The following is a 26,470-nucleotide window of genomic DNA, read 5'->3' as shown; positions in this document are numbered from 1 at the left end:
TTAATTCCAAATATTTATGGACCTAACTGTATATGTCTAATATGTATACACACACATACACTCAACAGAGAAAAAAACCTGAGTAATAGGTTTTGATTCTACATTCAGAAAGAAGAAAAAGCGACAGCTGGTCTCTCAGTGTCTCTCTGCGTGGTCAGTGCTGGCTGGTCCCTCACTGTCTCTGTGTGGTCAGTGCTGGCTGGTCCCTCAGTGTCTCAGCACACCGTCTCCTCCAGCTGCCCAGAGTCTCCCTGCCCCCTCCTGCTGCTGCCTGGAGCCCCTGTAACACAACACACAGTGTCACTGTACCATCAGGTGTTGTGTGCAGGTGCTCTGTGATTGGCTGTGTGGGCTGATTGACAGCAGCACTGACCTGTCTGTGTGCTGGAGAAGCAGGACTCTATGATGAAGCCCACAGTGGCCAGGAGGACCAGAGCGCTGAGAACATGACGCCACAGGAGACTGACCTCGTCTGGAGAGGGTGGGGGGGGCAGGAGAGATTAAAGACTGAGCTGGACACACACACACACAGAATTAGACATTCAGATATACACAAAGAATTACCTGGCAGTCTCACAGTCACAGCCTCACTGAGAGGAGACAGGGTATCGATGCTCTTCACTGCATACCGACAGAGCAGCTGCAGCTCCTGTGAGTCTGCAGCTCTGAGTCTCAGCAGAGTCTCTCCACTGACAGACAGGGAGCAGGCTGCTATGTTTTCTATGTAGACTGGACTCTGCTTTGCTGGACTGTGAGTGTAGAAACGACACAGAGACACTGAGACAGAGATAGCAGGGGGCCGACAGCTCAGCTCCACAGTGTCTGTCTCTCTGACAGAGAAGGGCCGCACCTCCAGACTGGGCTTCTGCAAATCACCTGCAGACACAGAAACACACAGAGAGGCAGAGACGAAGGTTGTTGTTATTATTTATTGGTCAGTACCCTCTGTCCACAGTGACTGGTGTGTGGGACCCAGGGCTGCAGACAGAGACACAGTGTCCAGGAGACTGTCTGGGTCTGGAGAGAGACAGAGACACAGACAGAGAGAGAAAGAGAGAGAGCTGCATACACACAGCCTCATACAGAGACAGGGTCATTGAATTGCAGAGCAGTACACTCCATGTGGGAAAACTACACACATGAGTGTACAGGGAGGTCTCACTTAACATGGTAGATGCATTCCTGAAAATCACCTTGCTGACTGAAACCATGTAAAATTAAATCCATTTCTCTATAGGAAGACATGTTATGAAAGAAGATGCTTTCCAATGGAAGCAAAGTGTAAGTGTAAGAATTGATACAACAGAACATATTAATCGTATATATTGTAACTTGTCCAGCACTACACTTCCCAGAAGCCCTTGGAGGATGACTCATATAGGGGAAGCACCTGACCCACAGAACACCCCTGATTGGCCAGCTCCTGCATAAGGTGGAAAGTGGAAGAGGAAAGGTGGAAGGTAGGTGGAAACAAACAGAGTGTGCAAGAACAGAGGACCTGGTAAAGAACTATGGTTGTGAACTTTGACTACATTATTTGGATTCTGATTTGGACTTGTTGCCTGTTTGTTTTTTGTCTGAATTTTGATTATCTGGATGTTTAGAGAGGGGTCTGTTGCACCATGGAGGTAGGAGTTAGGGGCAGGATGGTCTATGTAGGTGTCCGCACACTCCAGTCCATTCCCAAACTGGGCTGTTCTGACACCTTTACTGTGCTGAGTGAATTTTTTCCTAAATTATTATACTGTGCCTCTCTGACACAGTGTTAAGCGTGACCTCCCTGTATTGTTAAATAATGGGCTGCAAGCACGTGGGCATGCAGTGGGCAGGCTGACTTCATACGCTAGAATGCCTGTGCCTGTTGTCGGAGCAATTGGAATTTCTATTCCAGTACTTCCAATTCCAAATACTTGTGCCATGCAAACTTATAGAATATGATGCTACAGAGATGAATGATTTATACTAGAGTGAGGATGCAGCAGAGAGAGAGACAGTGAGAGCGTGGAGTGAGAGAGTGCCCAGTCAGGGCAGTGACACACTTACCCAGCATCTGCACTGTGCTCCTCTCACTGTGCAGTGAGGCCGAGTGGGAGGGTCTATAGTCACAGCTCAGCTCCACAGCAGTGAGCTCTCCAGACTGGGTCTGTCTTTGTCCCAGCAGCTCTCTCCCCGTCACTCTGAACTCACAGCGATGCTGTACTGCTGTCTGTGATCTGAAGGCTATGAGCTCTGAGTCTCTGTACAGACTACAGTTCTCTGCTCCCACAGAGACGGGAGTCTCACAGGCAACACTGACAGACCCTCCTACAGACACCAGAGACTGAGACACTCTGATCTGTGGCCTCTGCTGCCGCCCTGGGGAGAAACAAAGTCAGAAATTCTCCATTATGATGTATGTATGTGTAGCCAGTGCGGTTGGAGCTCGCTGCTCGGGTTTCGAACCGCACACCACAGGCGCCCACAGCCAGTAGAGTGTTAAGCCCGCTACTCCAAAAGACTGCGACCCAACATGGGAGGCTTAACACTGCACTGATTTTTTTTCTGAGGGTTACTTCACTTGTGACATGCTTATATACCATATGAGCCCCATTACATATGTATGTATGTATGTATGTATTTTTTATGATTCTCATCAATATGATGATCTGTGGTCTCTCAGTCACACAGTGTAATGAGTACCAATCCTTACATAACAACCTGAGACACACTGATCAGAAGTGCACACATCTACAGACAAGCACAACACAATGCAATACAGCACATTGCAGTATAAAACAGAACACTGCACAGCACAGAACTTCATTACACTGCACAAAACAGCACAGCTACACTACTGTATTGAAAAATAAAAAAAAAATGCTTCCAAAATGGGTCAAATGTATCTGAAGTATGCTGTAAAAATAATAACAACTCGAAGTTGCATGCAACGTTTCGGCTTCCAAGCTACATCGTCAGGTTTCAGATTTGTGCATGCATTTTTAGTTCAAATCCTTGTAATAATGAATGTGTACATTTCAATGTCAATGGGTTATAGTATACATATTAAGTTTGCATACTTGTGTTATTTGAAGTGTGTATTTCAATGTCAGTGGACTGTAATGTACATTTCTTGAATGCTTGTGTAATGTAAGGTGCAATTGTATTGCAATTAATTCTAGCATTTATATGAAGAAGCCTGAATAATGTTTTATGTGGAATTTATGTGGGGCCCCTTCCCCCAGCCCAACTCGCTTACCAATACCACCAACACCAACAACACTACAACGCACGCATGCACGCACGCACGCACACAAAACCTCACTTCCCTCCTCCCGCGGTGTTTCCTGCCCACTGTCCCCCACCGCCACTGTTTACATGCTTTTGCTTTATTTGTTCCTGTCCAGCATCCTTGTTTCTGTCTCCCCCCCTCCCTCGCTCCTCCCCCACCTTTCCCCTCCCCTTCCCCCTCCACTCCCCCAGGCCCAGCGTTGTCCTCCATGTCTACTCTACGTCCTTTTCCTCTATACTCCCTCCTGTCTCCACACTGCCTTCTGTCCCGACTGGAGTGCCGCTTGGCATGGGCCGCGTCCCACCCTAGGCCCCCGGTTTCCTCTTCTGTGGCCCCCGCTGCCCCCGTCACTTGCCTTGCTCTGCATTAGGGTTGGCAGTGCTACGGGTTTGCTGGCTCCAGCTCTGGAGTGGCTCCAGCAGCCCCAGCTCCAGCTCCGGAGCCACAAAAAACAGTGCAAACTATGATGCAATCAGTATTTATATTGTTTCCTTTTTTACTTTTTATGTAAATAACTGTTTAACCATTCAAACATAGAAAATTGTAAAGATGTCTGTGGCATATTAGGGTTGCTAGCCAGCCAGTATTTTAGTGGACTGTCCGGTAGTTGTACACTACAGTTACCGGCAGCACTGTGGAGTAGTGGTTAGGGCTCTGGACTCATATTTCCAGGGGCCTTCGTTCGGCCCTCTTCGCGTGCAGCCCCTTTCACCAGCAACCCTTGGGGTTCTCCCTGCCCGTGGCCCTCATGGCCAGACTCTCTGCGCCGTTGGCCCCATGTGGCCCTCCCTCTCTTCCCCTCGCCTGCAGCCCCGCAATTTCAAAACTTGGCTACAAGATGGTGGCAGAGGTCTACATAAGGAAATGCACAATGTATGTGGCTCAAATTAAAAGCTGTCTTTTTTTATTAGTGTACAGCAGCCATGTTTTGTATCCTTTCAACTCAGATCCATCCAATTATTTTGACAGATCTCCATGTTAGTGTTACTCGTGGAAAAAGTGAGCACACTGCCTTATTGTCCTGAACTGTAAGACCTAACCAAAGTGTAAACTTATGACAAAACATGGCTGCCAAATTGTGCCACCAATCACTGACCAAGTGTGATAGAGTGCGAAGCTAGTGTCATGTATGCAACATGTCAGCACAGTGGGCCTTATGGTTGTGGAGAAGTAGTCACATAATGCAACATGGCTGCCAAACAATGCAACAGTCATAATAGCTGGGCATAAGGTATTAATGTGCATGAAGTTGCACATGGATGTGTCAAGTGGTTTTGGAGAAGAAGATTTTTGTTGCATGTCAAAGTTTCACTGCTAAATGGAATACAGCGGCCACAGAACGTAACTAGCACATAGTAGTTTTCACTGTGATTGAGAGTAGCATAGGCCTCTACAACACTGAGCGTTCTAGATACATTTGAAGATTTGGTGGCAGAAGGGAAAAAAAAATAATCCTAATAAATCACTGCTGCTCTCACATGGAGTATTATGTTGTACATTTGTAATATGTACAGTGAGGGAAAAAAGTATTTGATCCCCTGCTGATTTTGTACGTTTGCCCACTGACAAAGAAATGATCAGTCTATAATTTTAATGGTAGGTGTATTTTAACAGTGAGAGACAGAATAACAACAAAAAAATCCAGAAAAACACATTTCAAAAAAGTTATAAATTGATTTGCATGTTAATGAGGGAAATAAGTATTTGACCCCTTCGACTTATAATAATAATAATAATAATAATAATAATAATAATAATAATTATTATTATTATTATTATTTCTTGCTTGACCTTCATGTCTTGTTATTGTTTGATTAAGGTCAGAAGATGGCGCTGTTAAACTCAGGGCTCCTAGCGGCAGCAGCCCTTGATGTTCATAAGTTTATAATATTATACGCCTAGTAGAATTACTTTATGTATACTTAATTGGGATATAATTATACTATATATATATATATATATATATATATATATAATGTCAATAGGAGATAGTATTATTGAATGTGCATTATAGTTCTATATGTGTTATGTATAGTAATTGTATCTTTCTTTATTCCTTTGTAGACCACACACATACACATACATTCAAATAGATACACAATTATCCATCACTTCAGCTGGCTATTCACAGGATGGTCTAAGATAATTAAGTGCCTTTGCCCATGTGTTGTGCTGGGACCTGTACTGTTCTAAATTGCCTTTCTCCATTAAACTCTAAGTCAACATTACGTCGTTGTCTGAGTCATCTGTGTCCTAACTGACACCCAGGAGCGAACACACTCCAGCACCACCCCTAAGGTTTACAGTCCCCTTAGCTCTACCCAACATTGTGGTCCTTCGAGCCAGATCTAAAGTGTTTACTCTTGAATACAAGATGTATCAGTGTACCGGTGACGATTGGAAGAAGACAGGCCACCCGAGGCGCGAGATTCGTCCACCACAACGCCTTGAAGACTATGAAGTGGACTATTTGGGCTACAAAGAACATAATAACATAAGAACATAAGAAAGTTTACAAATGAGAGGAGGCCATTCGACCCATCGTGCTCGTTTGGTGTCCATTAATAACTAAGTGATCCAAGGATCCTATCCAGACTATTTTTAAATGTTCCCAAACTTTCAGCTTCTACCACATCGCTGGGTAGTTTATTCCAGATTGTGATGCCTCTCTGTGTGAAGAAGTGTCTCCTGTTTTCTGTCTTGAATGCCTTGAAGCCCAATTTCCATTTGTGTCCCCGGGTGCGTGTGTCCCTGCTGATCTGGAAAAGCTCCTCTGGTTTGATGTGGTCGATGCCTTTCATGATTTTGAAGACTTGGATCAAGTCTCCACGTAGTCTCCTCTGTTCCAGGGTGAAAAGGTTCAGGTCCTCAGTCTCTCAGTAGGACATTCCCTTCAGACCTGGAATAAGTCTGGTTGCTCTCCTCTGAACTGCCTCTAGAGCAGCGATATCCTTCTTGAAGTGTGGAGCCCAGAACTGTACACAGTATTCCAGATGAGCTCTAACTAGTGCATTGTACAGTCTGAACATCACTGCCCTTGTTCTCAATTCTACACTTTTGACAATATACCCTAGCATTCTGTTTGCCTTTTTTATTGCTTCCCCACATTGCTTGGATGGAGAAAGTGAGGAGTCCACATAGACTCCTAGGTCTTTCTCATGCGTTACTTCATCTAGTTCTATTCCTCCCATAGTGTAATTATAGTGGACATTTTTGTTACCTGCATGTAATACCTTGCACTTGTCCACATTGAATTTCATCTGCCAGGTGTCGGCCCACAACTGAATATTATCTAAGTCCCTTTGAATAGCCTGTGCTGCCAAGATTGTATCTGCTGAGCCACCTATTTTAGTATCATCTGCAAAAGTGACAAGTTTGCTAACTATCCCAGAGTCCAGATCATTAATATAGATTAGCAAAAGCACAGGCCCTAGTACTGATCCCTGTGGAACTCCACTAACAACCTCACTCCAGTTAGAAGCAACTCCTCTAATTGACACCCTCTGTTTCCTAGACATCAACCAGTTCATAGTCCATCTACTTACATTACCCTGAATGCCTACAGCTTCCAATTTGAGGATCAGTCTTTGGTGTGGAACCTTATCAAAAGCTTCTTGAAAATCTAAGTATATCATATCATATGCTTTCACGTGATCTACAGCTGCAGTTGCATGTTCAAAAAATTCTAATAAATTAGTAAGACATGATCTGCCTCATCTAAACCCATGTTGACTATCTCCAAGAATATGGTTTTCATTGAGATGCTCCTCTATTTTCTGTCTAATAATTTTTTCCAACATTTTACAGGTGATGCAGGTGAGACTGACTGGTCTGTAATTTCCTGGCTCAGTTTTGTCCCTTCTTGTGGATTGGTATGACATTTGCTGTCTTCCAGTCAGTTGGCACATCCCCTGTTCTAAGTGTCATTTGGAATAATCGAGTTAGCTGCCTATAAATAATTTCCCTCATTTCTTTAAGTACTGTTGGAAATATCCCATCTGGCCCAGGTGATTTGTTTGTTTTTAATTCTGCTAGTCCCTCTAGTACCTCCTCCTCATTTATCCTGAACTCTCTTAGGGTTTGACTGGACTGATTGTCAACCTGTGGCATGTAATCTGTTTTTTCTTTTGTAAAAACCTCTGTGAAATACTCATTTAGAACATTTGCCACATCTTGTTCATTTTCCAAGATACCTCCATTTTTGCCCTTTATCTGTTTCACTTCCTCCTTTATTGACCGCTTGCTGTTGTAATATTGAAAAAAGCTCTTTGCATTGGTTTTAGCTCCAGAGCTATGTTTCTTTCTATTTCCCTCTTTACTTTCCTGATCCCTTTCTTAAGATCTCTTTGCAGCTCAACATATTCTATGTATTTTGTTTCGTCACCATCCCTTTTGTATGCGCTATACAACATTTTCTTTCTCTTCATATTTTTTTGCATACCTCTATTAAACATTTTGGCCAGTGTTTTTTGTTCCTCAATTTGCTAAGTTTTGGAACAAATTGCTCCTGAGCCTCAAGTAGTATATTCTTAAAATATACCCATCGATTTTCAACTGAATCTGTATCCAGTGTGCTCCAGTCTACCTCTTCTAAGTGCCGCCTCATACCTTCAAGGTTTGCTTTTCTAAAATTGTAGATCATCGTTTTAGACTTGGTCCTTGTTTTTTGAAAGAATGCCTCAAAGCTAACCATGTTGTGATCACAATTTGACATTGGTTCTCTAACTACTGTCCCCCTGACTCTATCTTGGTCATTTGAAAAGATCAAGTCAATGCATGCTCTCTCTCTGGTTGGTTCCCTGACAAATTGAGTTAGAAAGCAGTCATTTACCATCTCAACCATTTCTATTTCTGCCTCTGTCGTCCCCACAGGGCTTTCCCAGTCTAAGTTTGGGAAATTGAAATCCCCCATTATAACAGCCACATCCTTGCTACATGCAGTCCTGATTACACTGTACAATGCAGCATCTTTCTGAATATCTGAGTTGGGTGGCCTGTAACACTCCTACCGCTAATCCTCCAGATCTCTTGTTCAAAAGTTTCACCCACAAAGATTCTGTTCCGTTACTGGGATCTAATACAAGTTCTTCTGCCTCAATGTCATTTTTCACATATAATGCTACCCCACCCCCTCTTTGATTGTGCCTGTCTCTCCTAAACTGTGTGTATCCTTCCAACTTGTATTCATCCCCATCATTTTCTGTAAGCCATGTTTCTGTCACTCCTACAACATCATAGTCACATGCCAGCACTGTGGCTTCCAAGTCTAACATCTTGTTCCTTATACTCCTGGCATTGAGGTACAAACATTTCAGGACTTTCCTACTGGCAGTTTCCCTTGGTTTTCTTTCCTTAGTGGAACATCTCCCATTGTCAGAGCTCCCTGCCCCCCTGGTTCCTAGTTTAAAAGATTCTCAATTTCTCTGCACATACGCTCTCCCAATGCATTAGCCCCCCTTCTGTTTAGATGTATACCGTCCGGTTTGTACAGGTCCCATCTATCCCAGAAGAAAGACCAATGCTCCATAAACCTAAACCCCTCTTCCCTACACCAAGCTATCAACCACGTGTTAAACTTTCTAATCTCTGTCTGTCTCCCTGGCCTGGCACGTGGTACCGGAAGTATTTCAGAGAAAACTACCGTGGAGGTTCTGCTCTTTAGTTTTGTTCCTAACTCTTTAAATTTGTCTTGCAGAACCTCTGTCCTACCTTTTCCTATGTCATTGGTTCCAATGTGGACCATGACCAGTGGATTACCCCCGGCTTTGGCCAGTAGCCTGTCTACTAGTTTAGGGAGATCTGCAACCTGAGCACCAGGCAGGCAAGATACCATGCGGGTCTCCTTGTCACTAGAACACACTGTGTGATCTACACCTCTAAGAATTGAGTCTCCTACTATAACTACCTCCTTCTTCTGGGGGGGAGTGGGCACCATGGTGCTCTGGTGCTCAGCTACCCCCCCATCACCCTCTGAGCTGTCACTGTCCAACTCGGTGGCAAGCAGTTGGAACCGGTTGGGCAATTCAAGCTCTTGGGGTGTCTCTAGGGGTTGTGCACGCCCTTTTCTGCGGTTACAACCTACTGTAACCCAGCAGTTCTCTACACTGTCCTGCTCTAAGGTCTCAACTCTCCTAGGTTTTGGCATGCACACCATCTCTCTCATGGGCTGATTGACCAATGATCTTCTATATCCCTAATACAGCGCAGATCGACAAGCTGAGCCTCAAGATCACGAACCTTGATCTCTAGCATTTCAACCTGCCGACAACATTCACAAATGAAGCCTTCTTGGATGAGTTCATCCAGGAAGGCAATCATTCTGCAAGCCTGACACTGTAGTGGCCACATGCTTCTAAATGTTACTTTTTTGTTTGTTTGTTTCTTTATACTTCTCTTGGTTCCTGCTGCTAGTCAACTGCCTAACTTTTGTCAGCGCTTTAAGTAGCTTTTGTCTATCTACCCCCAATTCACACCTAACTGGCCCCACCTGGCTCCTCCTGCAACAGAATTCCTGCTAGTCCTAGACAGAAACTCCCTTCTACAACCTGTTTACTTTCACCAACTCAGCAGCTGAACTGAATTGACTTCAATTTAGGCAAACTACAGACAATGCTAACGTCAATTTAAGGCAAACTTAAAACAAAATGAGCAATGCTTTTACTATTCTGAAACTAGTCAAACAACAAGATGGCTACCTCTCACCTGTACTCTCCTGTCTCTCTCTGTGGCAACTTGTAAATGCTTCTGTTTTTAGAGCGTACCTTGCACCCAGTTAGCACAGCACAGTATCATGGGCGAGAAGAGGAGGAAGCGCATATCATGGAGGGACTTGCAAAGATGACACCCCCCACCTCTTCATGCGCCTCTCCATCTACTCAACAGGTTCAGTGGGATGCTACGCCTGATGTATGGAATAACGGAAAACAGAGCCATCATCAGAGCAGATACAGGTCAGAAACCCAGCTAGCCCCCAACCTGAAGATAGATGGAAATTATAGAGAGTATAGCAAAGGAGCCTCCCCATCCCATGGCAGCAATTACTGGGAGCAGCCACCCATATACCAAGCAGAACTGGAAGAAATGCGTCAAGAAAACAGCAAGCTGCGTCAATCGCAAGGATTATTCCGTGAAGACATAGAAAGACTGAAAGATATGGAAGGTGATATGAGGAGATGAATGGTGAGTGTTTCCAGCCTCCAGCAATCCACCGCTGCTATTTCATCCTCCTTAAAGCCTCATCCCATCCCACCATGGCAAGTGCCTATACCGCCAACTGAATATGATATGCCTCTGCCTATTGAAGAGGAAGAGGAAGCGGATGACGAGGAGTGGCCAAGCCCCCCACCATGGCCTCCGGAGGAGGAATTAGGGTGCAGCTAGTCGATAGCCTGGATAAAATGATGAGTGAGCTCCAAGTTTTGATGGGCCAAGCCCTGGCCACTGCCATTCAGCCAAGTAGATCGCCACAAGCAGCAAGGGTTCCCGACCCCCCACCTAGATATTCTCCACCATTGATCCACCTGAGAGAGTCAAGCCACTATAGCAAGGGAGAGCATCGACCGAGCCCCCACCAGGTTAGTTCTACAGTTTCACCATGCACCCCAGGCTTTCAAACCAAGCAGTCTAGGCTACAGCGAGCTACCCACTACCCAGCAGCTGATGAGCCGCGAAGAATGAGGCACTCACCCGCTGGCCCACGACACGCCAAATTATCACCAACCCCCTGTGCAGCCATATGTTGGACACACCATTGCCGCAGTAGCAGAGCACACCTACAGAGGGCCCCGCCCGACAATCCCGAACTTCAGCCACCGAGACCCAAGTGTACTGCCAGTGGACGGGACCAAGCTATTCAAGTACCCGATCCTAGTGGAACATCTAAAGTTAGAAGCGGCTCGCCTAGTAGCAGATTCTTACCTCCACTCTCCCACTCCGTACACAGACACTATGGCAGCTCTCAACGAGAAGTTTGGGCAGCCACATCAGATGGCCTTGAAGAAGATCGCTAGTGTCATGGACTCAGCTGATATACTTTTGAGAAGTTTGCCCAGTCCTTGGTAGGCATGCTCAGGACCCTGGGACCTGAGGGTGATGTGGAGCTGAGGTGTGGGTCACACGTCGCACGTCTGCTAAGCAAGCTACCACCAGAGATGAGGTCAGACTTCAGATGTCACATGTTCCACCAGGCTGGCGCTGTGTACACCCTACTGGACTTCTCAGAGTGGCTTCAGTACAAGTCCTGGTGCCAAGATTTCGACGGCCAGTTAAGCAAGGGGAACATGGACAGGTCTGTACTGGATCCAGAAGGGCGTCAAGGGAAACGTACTGCCACAATTCTGCATGGAGTCAAAGGCCACCCTGAGAGTGAGGCCGCTGCCTCTGAAACTACCATGGCTGCTGTCAAGAAGAGAGGTAAAGCTAAGTCATATTGCCCCTACTGTGACACCCCAGACCACTACCTCAGCCAGTGTACAGCCTTTCAGCAGTTGTCTAAGGACAAAATAACTGAATGAATTAAGTTAAACAAAAGGTGCTGGCGCTGTGGGAGGTCTCATCAGGCGGCCCAATGTACACTGAAGAAGCCCTGTGCCCTCTGTCAAGAGAAACATCTACAGGTTCTTCATGAGGTTAACACTAGAGCACTGAAGGAGATGCCCAAGGAAGAGAGTTGTGTGGTCACCACAGCTACTGAGGAGCTTTACTTGGATAAGCCGGTAGACTGCAACCGAGTCCTGCTAAAGATCATCAGAGTGCACCTCCACCACGGAAACTGTACTCTTGATACGTATGCTATACTGGATGATGGGTCAGAACGTACAATGCTTCTCCCAGAGGCGGCGAGGAAGCTTGAATTACAAGGGACTCCAGAGGATCTAGCCTTGAGAACAATAAGGCAAGACATCCAGACCCTCCGCAGTTCCGCAGTGACATTCTGCATTTCCCCAGCCTCACAGCCTAAGACCAGCTTCCTCATTAAGGATGCCTTCACAGCCACGCGCCTGGGGCTAGCAGACCACTCCTATCCAGTATCCAGTCTTCAAAAGAGGTACAAGCACTTGGCCAGGATACCACTTCAGACGTTCGAGAACGTTCATCCCTTGGTCCTCATTGAAGCTGATCATCCCCACTTGATCACTCCCATCGAACCAGTGCAGTTGGGTCCTCCAGGTGGGCCAGCAGCTATCCGGACCAGACTGGGATGGACTCTCCAGGGGCCAGCGAGGTTTGTAGAACGGCATCTTCGTCCACAACGTCTGCTGACATCCATCATCCCCCCTAGCATCGGAGCTCCTCTGAAACGTTGAGAAGCTGTGGCAGGTAGACACCCTACCCTTCAGAAGTGAAAGATTAGTTACGCGGTTGAGACAGGACCAAGAAGCCGTTGATTTGCTAGAGGCGAAGACAACACGCGTGGAGGTAAATGGCATGGAAAATATGCCTCGCTTCCAAGCCCAGAAAGAAGCAGTTCTGCCCAGCTTGAGAAGCACAGAGAGACAGCTCATTAGAGATCCAGAGCGGGCCGCAGCCTACAGCTCAGAAATTCAGAAGCTGGTTCAGGTGGGTGCAGTCACTATGCTCAGCCCCAACGTGCTCGTACAAGACGGAGAATCATGGTACATACCCCATCATATGGTGAGTCATAACGGCAAGAACCGCCTAGTGTTTAACTGTTCCTACCAGTACAGAGGCCTCAATCTGAATGAGTCACTGCTGCCTGGACCCACCTTGGGCGCGTCACTACTGGGAGTGTTGCTGAGGTTCAGGGAGTATGCTGTAGCTGTCAGTGGAGACATTAAGGCGATGTTTCACAAGGTCCACCTTCTTCCCAAAGATGGAGCCCTCCTGAGGTTTGTGTGGGGTGACATGAGGAGAGAGGATCCCCCTGATGTCTACGAATGGCAGGTACTCCCTTTTGGCACCACTTGCAGCTCATGCTGCGTGACCTTTGCTGTCCAGAAGCATGTGATGGAGCACAGCATGCCTGGTGAAGATGTGCGGTTTTCCATGGAACGGTGCTTCTATGTTGACAACTGCTTACAGAGCTTGCCAAACCCTGATGAAACAAGACAGCTAGTGGGTAAGCTGAGGAAGCTCCTGGCATCTGGTGGGTTCGAGTTGCGGCAGTGGGCCAGCAATGTGCTGAACGTCGTTAATCACCTACCAAAGGAGGCCAGATCGGAAAGCACAGAGCTCTGGCTAGCTGAAGACAAAGCAGATGCCTTTGAATGCACACTCGGACTCAGTTGGCACTTCCAGACTGATTGTCATGCATGGCGCTACATGGATTCAGTGAGGAATCCAGCGGATGACATTACAAAAGGCAAGACCTTGAGAGAGCTTGCAAAGGCCAACAGATGGAGCCAGGGACCACCATTCCTCCGTCAATGTCTAACCGAGTGGCCAGGGAATTCGACCACCAAACCTGAGGAGGATATATCAGAGCTCCGGAAGCCCACCTTCTGCGGTGTCACATCTGCTGTGTCCAGTCTCCAAACCTCAGATGCAACCCAGTGCAACACGTGGAAGGAACTATTGGAAGTGACAGTACAGGAGCTACATGGGGCGGCAGAACAAGACAGTGCCGTTATGGCAAAGGATTATCAGGAAGCCGAGAACCGCATCTTCAGGATAGTCCAGCAAGACAGCTTCCCAGACGAGCTACATCTCCTGAAGGCAGGTAAACTCATCCCTGCCAGCAGCCACTTAATTACTCTGTCCCCGGAACTGGATGAGTATGTGGAGCTTATTAGAGTTGGGGGCAGACTCCGTCGAGCTGAAGGTATGGAACATTCTACAGTGCACCCCATCGTTCTAGACCCTAGTCACCCCTTTACTAAACCCCTGATTCAAGACTATGACAGCCGCCTGTGTCATCCGGGCCCTGAGAGGGTGTTTGCTGAGATCCGCCGCACGTTCTGGATCCTGCGAGGACGGGAAGCCATCCGTCACTTCCAGCACACCTGCACAGAATGCCGAAGGTGGAAAGCCAGACCAGTTGTTCCCAAGATGGCTGACCTACCAGCTGCACACCTGCGACTCAACAAGCCAGCTTTCCACTCTACAGGCATGGACTGCTTTGGACCCTTTCAAATTAAAGTGGGGCGGCGGACTGAGAAAAGATGGGGGATAATATTCAAATGCCTCACCACCAGAGGCGTACACTTGGATCTCTTGACCAATATTGATGTCGATTCCTTCTTAATGGCTCTCAGGAGATTCATTGCCCGTCAAGGGACGCCTGCAGAGTTGTTCTCCGACCAGGGAACAAACTTCAGAGGAGGAGAGAGGGAGCTGTGTGAGGCCTTCACTGCCATGTCACCAGGCCTGCAGCAGCAGCTGTCCAAACAGAAGATCTCCTTCCATTTCAACCCTCCCGGTGCATCGCATTTTGGAGGAGCCTGGGAGAGAGAGATCCGATCTGTTAAGGCTGCACTCTACACCACAGTGGGGGCCCAGTCTGTGACGGAGGAAGTTTTGAAGACCATCCTTATAGAAGTGGAAGGTATCTTAAATGCAAAGCCTTTGGGCTATGTATCCTCCAGCATTTTGGACCCAGACCCAGTGACTCCAAATCTCCTGTTGATGGGGCGACTAGATATATCTTTGCCTCAAGTGGTTTATCCTGAAACCTGTAAGATATTATTTGTTGGAATGTATTTTTCTATGGGAAATTCTATACCATCTGGTTTGGTAGAGGAAACAGACCTCCTCCATTTTATCTAAGTTCCCTGGTAACCCTGGTAGCCCTGGTAACCCTATCTTTATGACCAGAGACCAAAAAGGGACCTGTCCTCTGATTGGCTCCTAGCCAAATTCAAAATGACCCCCACTTCTAAATTACTTTAGCATAAGGCACCCAAGTCATGGTGATGGCAAAATGCTATTGGTTGGAAGGAAACCTTATAAAAGGGAAAACAAAGAGAATTTGAGTTTCTCTTAACTTCTTCATCCTGCAACGAGACACAAGACAGAGCTGGAGAGGAGATACAGAGAGAGACACACCGCTTCCTGCCTGACCAGAATGGCCTATAAGCTGTACTGTGAGGAGAAAGAAGAAAATGGGTATTATCTGTTTCTTACTGTAATCCAGCAGAAGCTTAATATTACTTATTTTCAGTAATATAATTGAATGATATTAGTTTCCTATTTTTGTCAAAATAAATGATTATTGCACATCTGTGACTTGACCGCATCTTCCCTCTAAAAAGAATCTTAAAAGAGAAACCAATTGACCTATGAGTTTTCAGTTCAACTATTTATTTAGATTGACTGAAAAACCAAGCATTCCAAATTCTCTTACATAGTGGTGGCCAATACGGGGATGATGACAGATATTTGCTACAAGTCACAGACTGCTCTGCAGTATTAATGTGCATCATTGACAGAATAGCCTGTATATCCGACTTTGCCTGAAAGACGAACCTCGCGTAACGGTGTCGTCAGCAAAGCCAGGATTGTACGAGCTGATCATTGACCTCAGGAGTGTGTAGTGATTTCAACTCCAAGGAGGAAAACCACATAAAGTGTGGGCGAGTGATTGAAAAGTGACCTTCTGTAAACAGAGGCAAACATGGATCATCTGTGTCAGAAGGCAAGCCGGTGTGTCCATAAGGACCGAATTAAAAACGCGATAAAGAAGTGTGCGAGCACTTCATTACAGAACTTAGAGTCCTGTTTAGCGGAGTTAACAAACGAAAAAGTGAAATTATCTGCTCTGTATGGGTTAGCTCAGTGTGTTAAGATCTTATCTGATCATTCTGCCGAGGTAGAAACTAAATTGAAACGTGTTAGCGATGAGAAATCTGCCCTGCTTTTACAAAATGCAGAGTTGAAACTTCAGATGCAGACAGTGAGCAGTAATGCTGTGATCACAGCTGCTGCCTGTTTCGATAAAGAGCAGCGCAGATCTGACAATGAGAGTCTGAGAAAAGAGAATCACACCGCATGTAAACAGCTAGTAATGCGCTTAAAAACCAAACTAGGCATGAAAACTGGTATCATTGCAGCTGTCGGAGGTCCGTGTTGTCCTGAACTGGACTCTGATGATGATGAATATTGGGAAGAGCTAGAGAGAGAGGCGTGGGACTGTGAATTCAATCCTGAATCCGCTCCCGTCTGTGTGGTTCGCACTCGGGCTGCAGTGAAACGCAGGATGTTAAGGACGAGCGACACAGAGCCGAGTCCAATACATGAAAGTACGAGAAGACAAAGTCATTCAGAAAGTACAGACAGCTCTGATGATCCTCAAGTCAGTAATGAGCCTCAGACAACTAAGCGTCTGACTGCTCTGGAACTGAGAGCATTCAAAGATGATTTGGGTCCAATTACTCTAGAGACAGATTTAGAGGAATTAATAATTCGACTTTTATCTTGCATTCAGTTACACCCACAACTGAACGACCTGCATTGGAAAACAATAGTTTTAGCTGCATGTTCTCAAACTTTAAGATCCCTGTTAAGTGTTGATGAAGTGGGGAGAGCAACTTCGTGGACTGAGGTCTTAGAGTTAATAAGCGAAGCTTGTGGCTGGGATGCAGCAGATTGGGGAAGTAAATTTTATTCTGCAACACAGAGAAAAGGCGAACATGTAAGGGCATATGCTCTGAGAAAACGAGCTCTCTATTTGTTTCTGGATACAATTGATGATGATATATATGATGAACAGTTTAAGAAATCCTTTTTACATGGATTACACCCTGATTTGAAGGCAATCCTGGGCATCTCAGCTGATGCAACCGAGGATTGGGAGAATTTGTTTCCTAAAATTTGCAGAGCACAGGAATTAGTGAAAAAAGGAGCTTGGAAATGTGTTAAAATTGATAATAAGGGGAAAACTGAAAAAGAATCCCGTGAAAAACTATTCCAGGTCGAGGGGCCTCATGTTTTCTTAAACACTGAGCCTGAATATGGGCGTTGTCCCCCTCATAATCCTCACTGGGAAAAGAAACATAACTCTGGTTACAAGCGTAACAGGGGCAGAAGTGACCGCGCTGGAGATCAGACTCACACCGACCCCAAGTCACACAGACAGGCCGGGACACCCCGAGGGGCGGTGCCTAACGTGACTCCTCTCACATATGATGAGTCAAAGGCAGCACCGACTCCTCCTCAGTACTCAACTCCTCCCCTGTATCCGCAGAAAGAGCTACAGCTCCTGCGTCAGGAAGTGCAACAACTGCGCACTGATCTCATAGGGAAAGCAGCCCATGCACAGCACGCATAGGGGTGCGTGGCCTCCCTGAAGGTAGAAACGAAGCTCTACCGGGACAGATGGAATAGGCCGATCTTAAGAGCAGCTGTTGACGGAGGCCCACAGCAATGCATGCTCTTAGACACTGGTGCTTCTGTGTCTGTCCTACATGCTCAATCTCCACACACACACACATTATCTACAGGTATTACAGCTAATGTATCTGGGTTTAAGGGAGACATGACTACTGCTATGAAGGGTATAAAATGTAATTTGAAAATAGGTGATTATCAAACAACTTGGTCTCCTATATTAATACCTTTACCTGAGGGTCAGTCAATTATTGGTCCGGATGTCTTGAGAAGAGAAGGTGTAATACTTGATTACGCTAATAATCAGATTTGGTTTAACAGAGGCAGAAATGTTGCGTACACTGTTAGTGATTCACATGCAGTATGTACTATTAAGTCACCAGGTGAATTACCGCTTCCATTCAATGAAAATTATGCAGTGAGGCAAATAATAGCAAAATACTCTGATGTGTTTGCCAGGCATAAGCATGATTGTGGTAATGTGGGTCAGGAGGAAGACATCAATGGTCCTCCTCATGAATTTCAAAAACAATATGGGATCCCCACTGAAAGTCACGAATCTGTTGCAACTGTTATTAGTTCTCTGTTACAGCAAGGAGTCATAAGACATTGTACTTCTACAACAAACTCTCCTATTTGGCCTGTGCGGAAGCCAGACGGATCCTGGAGACTGACTGTGGACTACAGGCGACTCAACGCTGTGACACCTACCTGTGCACCGATTGGAAGAGACACTGCCACTCTACTGTCCCGTGTCCCAACTGACAGTAAGGTCTTCACAGTGCTGGACATTTCCAATGGTTTCTTGAGCGTTCCACTTGCTCAAAATTGCCAATACAAATTTGCCTTCACTTTTGACAATCAGCAATACACATGGACTCGCTTACCGCAAGGTTTGCATAATTCTCCAACCATTTTTCACAAGCGGATGGCTGAGGCTATAAAAGGTTTTTCCAGACCTGAGTGCCTTGTCCAATACGTCAATGATCTACTGCTTGCTACAACTACAGAAGAAGAACATCTTCAGCTCTTTGATGAACTCTTAAGTCTCCTTTCACAAGCAGGTTTGAAAATCAACCCAAAGAAAGTGCAATTGTTTCGAGACTCTGTTTCATATCTAGGTGTTACTCTCACTCCAGAGGGGAAATCACCTGACAATGCCAAGGTTCAGCTAATCACAAAGTTGCCTTTGCCTGTCACTAAAACTGCATTGTGTTCTTTCCTAGGTTTGATGGGATACCAACGAGACTTTATTCCAGAGTTTGCTACTTTTGCAAAGCCACTATATGAACTTTTGAGAAAAGAGGTGCCTGAAGATTTCTACAGTACTGAAACTTGGACAGAGAACCACACTAAAGCCGTTGAACAGTTAAAACAAGCATTGGTGCAAGCTACCGTGCTGCTAACTCCAAACCCTACACTACCTTTTCACCTAGAGGTGGGCTCCTCCAAAGAAGCACTGACTGCCGTGCTTTGTCAAGAACACCACGGTTTGCTGAAACCAGTAGCCTTCGCTTCACGGTGTCTTCAGGGTGTTGAGAGACAGTATGATACGTGCACTAGACACTTGTTAGCGACTTTTTGGGCAGTGAAACATTTCACTTATATTACAGGACTGAACAAAGTGGTGCTACACACACCACATACTCCACTGAACTTGTTATTGAAGACAACAGATACTTTAGTTTCATTACAGAGACTTTCACATTGGACTTTGTTAATGTTGCAACGTGACTTAGACCTTGATTGTAAACGAACCACATTGATTCCACAAATGTTGCTTATGCAGGGTAAACCACATGAGTGTCCATTGCCTGACACTGATATCTTGCCTAATCCTTTTGTTTTTGAGCCGCGTTCACAGGTTCCGAATGTGTATATTGATGGATCAGCATACATTTGTAAGAACTCTGGTAGATTGCTAGCAGGTTTTGCAGTTTTGTTCCCCGAGTACACTGTTACATTTTCTTGTCCAGGACAATCGTCACAATATTCTGAATTGGCAGCTTTGCTAGAAGCCCTTAGGATAACTGATGATTCTGCAGATATTTATACAGATAGTGCTTATGTTGTTACTGCATGTACCTTGCTACCTCTCTATGCCAAAAATAATTTCCGATCATCAGATGATCGTCCCTTGAAACATGCTACCTTACTACAGCATATCTGGTCTTCTATTGCTGTTTTGAAAGTTAAGGCCCATGTGAGAAAGGATCGTAGAGGTGAACATCATATCAGAAATGATGAAGCTGATCGGTGTGCTAAATTTGCTGCTAGACACTGTGGTCCGTGGCATTTGCCAGACCCATTGCCTACCAATGAAAATGTCTCTGCCTTGCCTAACTCACAGTCTCTTTTTGAGATTCAAAAATTAGATTCAGACATCCAGACTAATATTCACTGGCATTTGCAGGATAAACCGCTTCCACAACCTACGTTTTGGTCTCACAAAAGTACTCTGGTGGGTGCGGGTGATTCTGACAAAGTCCTCATGGTAAACATGCCACAATCTGAATACCCTGTAGTCTGTGTTCCCTCACAATTAGCTCCAGATATTTTTGACCTATTTCACAACTCACCGGTAGGAGGTCATTTTTCTGTAGAAAAGACACTAGAGAAGATTACACAGTACTACTGGTGGCCGACTATGAAAGCTGACATGACCACTGCAAGTAACCACTGTCTTGTCTGCTTACAGGTGAATCCTGCACCTTTCACACACAAATCCAAACTCAGACTAACAACTCCGCCGGAAGGTCCCTGGACTCATATTCAAATTGATTTCATTGGTCCTTTAGCCAAAACATCACAGGGTTACCAGTATATTTTGGTTATCCTTGACAAATTCACAAAGTGGATTGAGGCTTTTCCTTGCAGGCGTGCCACTGCTGCCACTGTAGCGAAAACTCTCATCCAAAATGTGTTCACTAGGTGGGGACTACCGAAGGTGATTGATAGTGATCGAGGAACACATTTCACAAGCAGTGTAGTGAAAGTTATGTGTCAAGCATTAGGCATCACCCAGAAATTACATATTCCATTCCACCCTCACTCGTCAGGAGTAGTCGAGCGTGGAAACCGCACTCTAAAAACACTTTTGAAAAAAATGTGTCAAGACAATTCAAAAAGGTGGGCTGAGGCTTTACCTCTGTGCCTAATAGCAATGCGGTCAACACCACACTCCACTATCAGAATTACACCACGTCAAGCGATGACTGGACGTCTTAAGCATGTCCCAGATTTTGCTTTTAAAGGTGCTACTTTCTTATCTGTGTTAATTGTTACTATGTGTATGTTTTATTACCTATGTCCTCTAATATGTACTTATTATAGTGATGTTATCACCATTCGGCGTGAGACATTAGTTTCACGTAATAAGCTTGGTAAATCCAATCTACCTCACAACTACATATAATAGGTGCATTGACTAAATGTTTATTTGTATTTTGTAATTCCTGTTTTTATTTATTTTTATTTTTTGTTTTGTTTTGTTCTGCATTCTTTTTATATTATTTTATTATTTACTGAAAGGTCAAACATCTGTTGAATGTTTTTCCCTCCCAAGGTGGGGACTGTAAGATATTATTTGTTAGAATATATTTTTCTATGGGAAATTCTATACCATCTGGTTTGGTAGAGGAAACAGTCCTCCTCCCTTTTATCTAAGTTCCCTGGTAGCCCTGGTAGCCCTGGTAACCCTATCTTTATGACCAGAGACCAAAAGGGACCTGTCCTCTGATTGGCTCCTAGTCAAATTCGAAATGACCCCCACTTCTAAATTACTTTAGCATAAGGCACCCAAGTCATGGTGGTGGCAAAATGCTATTGGTTGGAAGGAAACCTTATAAAAGGGAAAACAAAGAGAATTTGAGTTCTCTTAACTTCTTCATCCTACAACGAGACACAAGACAGAGCTGGAGAGGAGAGACAGAGAGAGACACACCTTTTCCTGCCTGACCAGACTGGCCTATAAGCTGTACTGTGAGGAGAAAGAAGAAAATGGGTATTATCTGTTTCTTACTGTAATCCAGCAGAAGCTTAATATTACTTATTTTCAGTAATATAATTGAATGATATTAGTTTCCTATTTTTGTCAAAATAAATGATTATTGCACATCTGTGACTTGACCGCATCTTCCCTCTAAAAAGAATCTTAAAAGAGAAACCAATTGACCTATGAGTTTTCAGTTCAACTATTTATTTAGACTGACTGAAAAACCAAGCATTCCAAATTCTCTTACAAACCGAACTTCTCAGCCGACGTCAATGGAGACACTGCGAAATTCTTACAGAGCACTTTTGGTCTAGCTTTATCAGGAACTACTTGCCCAGCCTGCAGGCCCGTCAGAAGTGGCACGCCACACCAGCCGACCTCACTGAAAACGGGGTAGTCATGTTGGTCGACCCGCAGCTTCCTAGAGTCCTCTGGCCAATTGGTCGAGTGGTCAAGGTGCATCCAAGTGCAGATTGTCACGTGAGGTCAGCAGAGATCAGGATTAAGGACAAGACATACACACGGCCAGTTGCCCGACTGGTCGTCCTTCCAGCCATCCCAGGTGGAGATGATCCTGATGATACGGCTGCTGTGGCCTCTTAGTAGCCTTTTTCGGGAGCAAACTGCCTAAGCAGTTTGGGGGCGGCTGTACAAAAGGATACAGATTTGCAATAGTTTGTGTCATTCAATTAAGAGCTGTAGCTCCGCCTTTCATTGACGCGAGTGCATTGCGACCAGACGCGAGTCAAGAGAGACGCTCTGCTCGCTCCTCTTTCATTTAGTTCATTTGTGTTCAGACACAGCGGTGCGCGTCGCTGACGGACTGAGAGTCACTCTGCGCTTGTTCGTGTGTTAGTAGATGCAAACTGTAGTTAGTAATTCTGTTTATTTGGTCGATTATTACACCGCAAAGATAGCCTTTAAGTCGCAATGTGTGCGCGATCGTTCAGACTCCGGCTATTATTATTATTATTATTATTATTATTATTATTATTATTATTTCTTGTTTGATAACATATTCCTATTTCTGTTATATGGCTATATATGCAGGTTCTGTACATACAGCTGTGACCCTGATACTAAACGGCAGGTTGCTTACCTTCATGTCTCCTTAGTGTTTCATTAAGGTCAGAAGATGGCGCTGTTAAACTCAGGACTCCTAGCGGCAGCAGCCCTTGATGTTCAATTAGTTAATCTTCTTAAGTTTATAATATTATACGCCTAGTAGAATTACTTTATGTATACTTAATTAGGATATAATTATACTTAGATAGATACACAATTATCCATCACTTCAGCTGGCTATTCACAGGATGGTCTAAGATAATTAAGTGCCTTTGCCCATGTGTTGTGCTGGGACCTGTACTGTTCTAAATTGCCTTAAGTCAACATTATGTCGTCGTCTGAGTCATCTGTGTCCTAACCGACACCCAGGAGCGAACACACTCCAACACCACCCCTAAGGTTTACAGTCCCCTTAGCTCTACCCAACAGTGACCCTACATCTTGACAGCACTTAGCTTTTCCTGCCCAGGATGTAGGACCTCACTTACTGTACCTCCTGTGTAAATTGTAAATTGGAAGTTGTAAAATGTATTATATTGTGAATTGCTATGTTTTAGTTAAATTTAATTTGTAATGATTGATGCCTTTACCTAACTGTATTTTTGCACTTTGTTTTGCCCTTATGTTGTAAGTCGCCCTGGATAAGGGCATTTGCCAAGAAATAATAATAATAATAATAATACAAAGTGGGTAAGAAATACAATTCCCATCATGCATCAGGTTTCCATTTAGAGTGACTAAACCTGTCTAACCCCTTCCGTGCTCTCCAGCTCTCCCTCTTATCTTCTTCCCTTTTCTCGCTATCTCTCTCCCTCATCACCCCTCCTCCCTGCCACAGCCCCCACATCTCTATCTCTATCTCTATCTCTCCCTTCGTCATTTTTTTTAATCACTGTCATCACAAGTCAGGCTTATATTTAGAAGCTTAAAGATAATGGTGCAGCAACACATACACGCAAACACGCGCACACACACACACTCTGACGCACACACACACGCATGCACACCCACACTGACACACACACTTTGACGTACACATGCTAAGACACACACACACCCACACTGACACACACACAATGAGACACACACAAACAAATACACTGATACACACAAACATTTTTAATTCCCCTTTTCGCAAACTCTCTACCCCATCACATCCCACCACCCCCACCATTTTATGTTTTTATACACTGTCATCACACGTTACCAGTGCAGAAACACACACTGACACACTCACATTACACAGATACACATACATAGATGCATGCACTCACACACAGATTGACACACACACACTGTGCTGTACACTGACACTGCGGTGTCTCATGAATTCACAGCTGGGAGATTCTGCTGAACAGCACAAGAACAGCAACACAGCAACACAGCCCTGGCTGCCGTCTGGAGAGGAGCTGGACACAAACAGACTGGAAGAAAACGGAGATGCTCACCTTGAGCCTCAGAGAGTCCAATGAGACCTGAGAGAGAGAGAGAGAGAGACTGTCAATAAATACTCACCACACACTGACACACTGAGGGTCAGACAGCTGGGTCCATCCTGAACCACAGAGAGAGAGAGAGAGGAGAGATGTAGAAAGATCCAGCGAGAGAGAGAGACAGAAGAAGAGAGACAGGCAGACAGAGAGAGAGAGAGAAAGAGAAAGCTGGACAGGCAAGTGCCACTTAATAATTTGTATGAATGAGAGCGAGAAACAGAAAGTAGGAAGAGAAGGAGAGAGGGGATGGAGGCAGAAAGGTCTCCTAGAGTGAAAGACAGGTGAGGAAAGAGAACAGAAATAGTCTCTTACACTCACCGACTGGGAGGAGGAGAAGGAGGGCGAGGAGCGAGGATGGCATGGCGAGGAAGGCAGGATGAGAGGGTAATGGAGAGGCAGCGAGCTCGTCGACTCACAGACAACAAGGAAGAGACAGAAAGCTGAGCTGCAGGAAACCACACTGAGCTGGGTCTCACAGCATCTCTATATCAGCAGCACTGAACACACTGACAGGGACTGGGGCGGAGAGGGTCCACTGCTAATACAATAACACAGTATTGTTATTATTTTTGTTATATAAACAATGTAAAAGCTTTTGCAAAACTTACCTCGTCATGTCAATAAAGCCAATTTGAATTGAAAAACGGAATTGATTGATTGTATTATTTGCTACTGAGACATTAAACGCGATGGGGAGTTGGGTATGATTAATATGAACTTGGTTGTCAGTTTGGCATCCCCATGTCTGCCTTAGAACTGTAACCTCCCCGCAACTCTGTACTCCTTCAATCCACAATATTAATATTTGGCACCCCCTGGAGCACACGATTCATCATAACACCGGGCCGGGCCATTTGTGCACCCGCACAGACAGCACTATTCGCCACCCTGCGACACACCATTGCAGAAATGTAGCAGGACAGCCACTGACCATGCTCGGTTAAACACAGCAATCACATCATGGACTCGATTTTCTCTATATCTGCATAGAAAAAATTAATACGTCATCATTCTAATTTGCACAGACCTAGCTCCCCACAAAGCATTCACCAAACAGCAAGAAAGAAAAAGTATATTCTTACCACTAATGAAAGTTGACCTGCCTGTCTTTTCTCCTGCAAATGTGCATTCAGACTCAGTTAAATCCAGCTGTTGAGCCGGTTCATGCTCAATAGATGTTGTCAGCAGTCCATTGAGTCGTTGCTCAGTCATCATGGAGTGAAGGGTGTTTTTAATCGGGTTTAGTTTTAAAAAGCTGCACTTGCCACTTGCACCAGAGCACCAGATCTGACTGTCAGGGTTGTCCGTGCATTGAATGGGACAAACTCAAGGCCACTGCGATGGTACGGGTTGGACCCCCATAAGCCACACTGGGATCTGTTTGGTGATAATGAACACTTTGATTAATGTTCATGATGTTCAGTTTGATTGATGCATGCTCCTCCTCCTCAGTTAAACTGTAAGCACTATTTAATGTATGTTCTATTGCCTCTAGTAGATATTTCTTATTAACATAGTGCTATTGCTATTTTCCGCTGCTCTGGAAGTGCTAGGTGTTAGGGTTATGAGTGAGGAAGTAAGCACAGTGTGGAGCAGCTTGTTTGAACTCCGGGAGCAGTTACAGTTTTTTGACCATCACAATACGCTTAAACATTGAAGCAGAAGTAGCAGTCTGCAAGACAAATACAGAATGTGCCTTAGTTTTTCTGAAGAAATTGCCCCTTGCGTGTCTGCTGCAAATGTGAGTAATAAACGCATTGTCTAATTTCACAAAGGCTGTGTGCATATTGGATTATTCTGCGTATTAAGAGGAGTAAATGTTTTACAAAGTATGAGTCAATGGTACCAGCAAACCAAAAGTTTAAACCAGCTTACGAGTGGTAAATATATTTTGAGTTTTTATTACTAATCAACTACATTGCCTCTAAAGCAATAACTGTAAAGAATCAGAGCAGTTGGGGGAAAGTGTGTATACAGGCCAGGCTCCAACCACAGTCACAGATGCAGTTATGCAGAAGAGACGTGTTAGAAGATGGGGCATCTTTAACCACTCTGCAGAAACCACTCTTCAGGGAAGAGGAAGACTCGGGTTTCTAGATAAGGTGAAACAGGAGATTCCACTGGTGGATGAGGTCCCAGTATCACAGCACACCTGACACAAGTCTGTATCCCACGTGCCTTGCGGGCTCAGGCTCTCTCAGCAGATTGTGATAATCCCCTGAGTGGACACTTTGGGAGATATAAAACCCTGAAGAGGATTTACTTTTGGCCAAAAATGTGAAGAGATGTTGCAAGACCGTAAAAAACATGTCAAGTGTACAAACCTGAAAATCGACTACCTGCTGGGAAAATACAACATACTGAAGT

General features: G+C 45.0%; 1 protein-coding gene across 1 annotated transcript; it reads right to left on the bottom strand.

The window, feature by feature from the left end:
* Positions 1-24,623, bottom strand: LOC136758173 (uncharacterized). Its single transcript, XM_066712450.1, has 6 exons — positions 24,422-24,623; positions 24,059-24,085; positions 2,044-2,355; positions 565-876; positions 374-472; positions 1-280 (listed from the first exon to the last, which is right to left on the bottom strand). Exons 1-6 carry the CDS (start codon positions 24,462-24,464, stop codon positions 216-218), a joined length of 858 nt encoding a protein of 285 aa, XP_066568547.1. The 5' UTR covers positions 24,465-24,623; the 3' UTR covers positions 1-215.
* Between the last annotated feature and the right edge of the window lie 1,847 nt (positions 24,624-26,470).

The sequence above is a fragment of the Amia ocellicauda genome, chromosome 1 (assembly GCF_036373705.1).
Source record: "Amia ocellicauda isolate fAmiCal2 chromosome 1, fAmiCal2.hap1, whole genome shotgun sequence".
In the NCBI taxonomy this organism is placed as follows: Eukaryota; Metazoa; Chordata; class Actinopteri; order Amiiformes; family Amiidae; genus Amia; species Amia ocellicauda.
The sequence above is the reverse complement of the archived record's forward strand: the minus strand, read 5'-3'. Positions and strand labels throughout refer to the sequence as shown.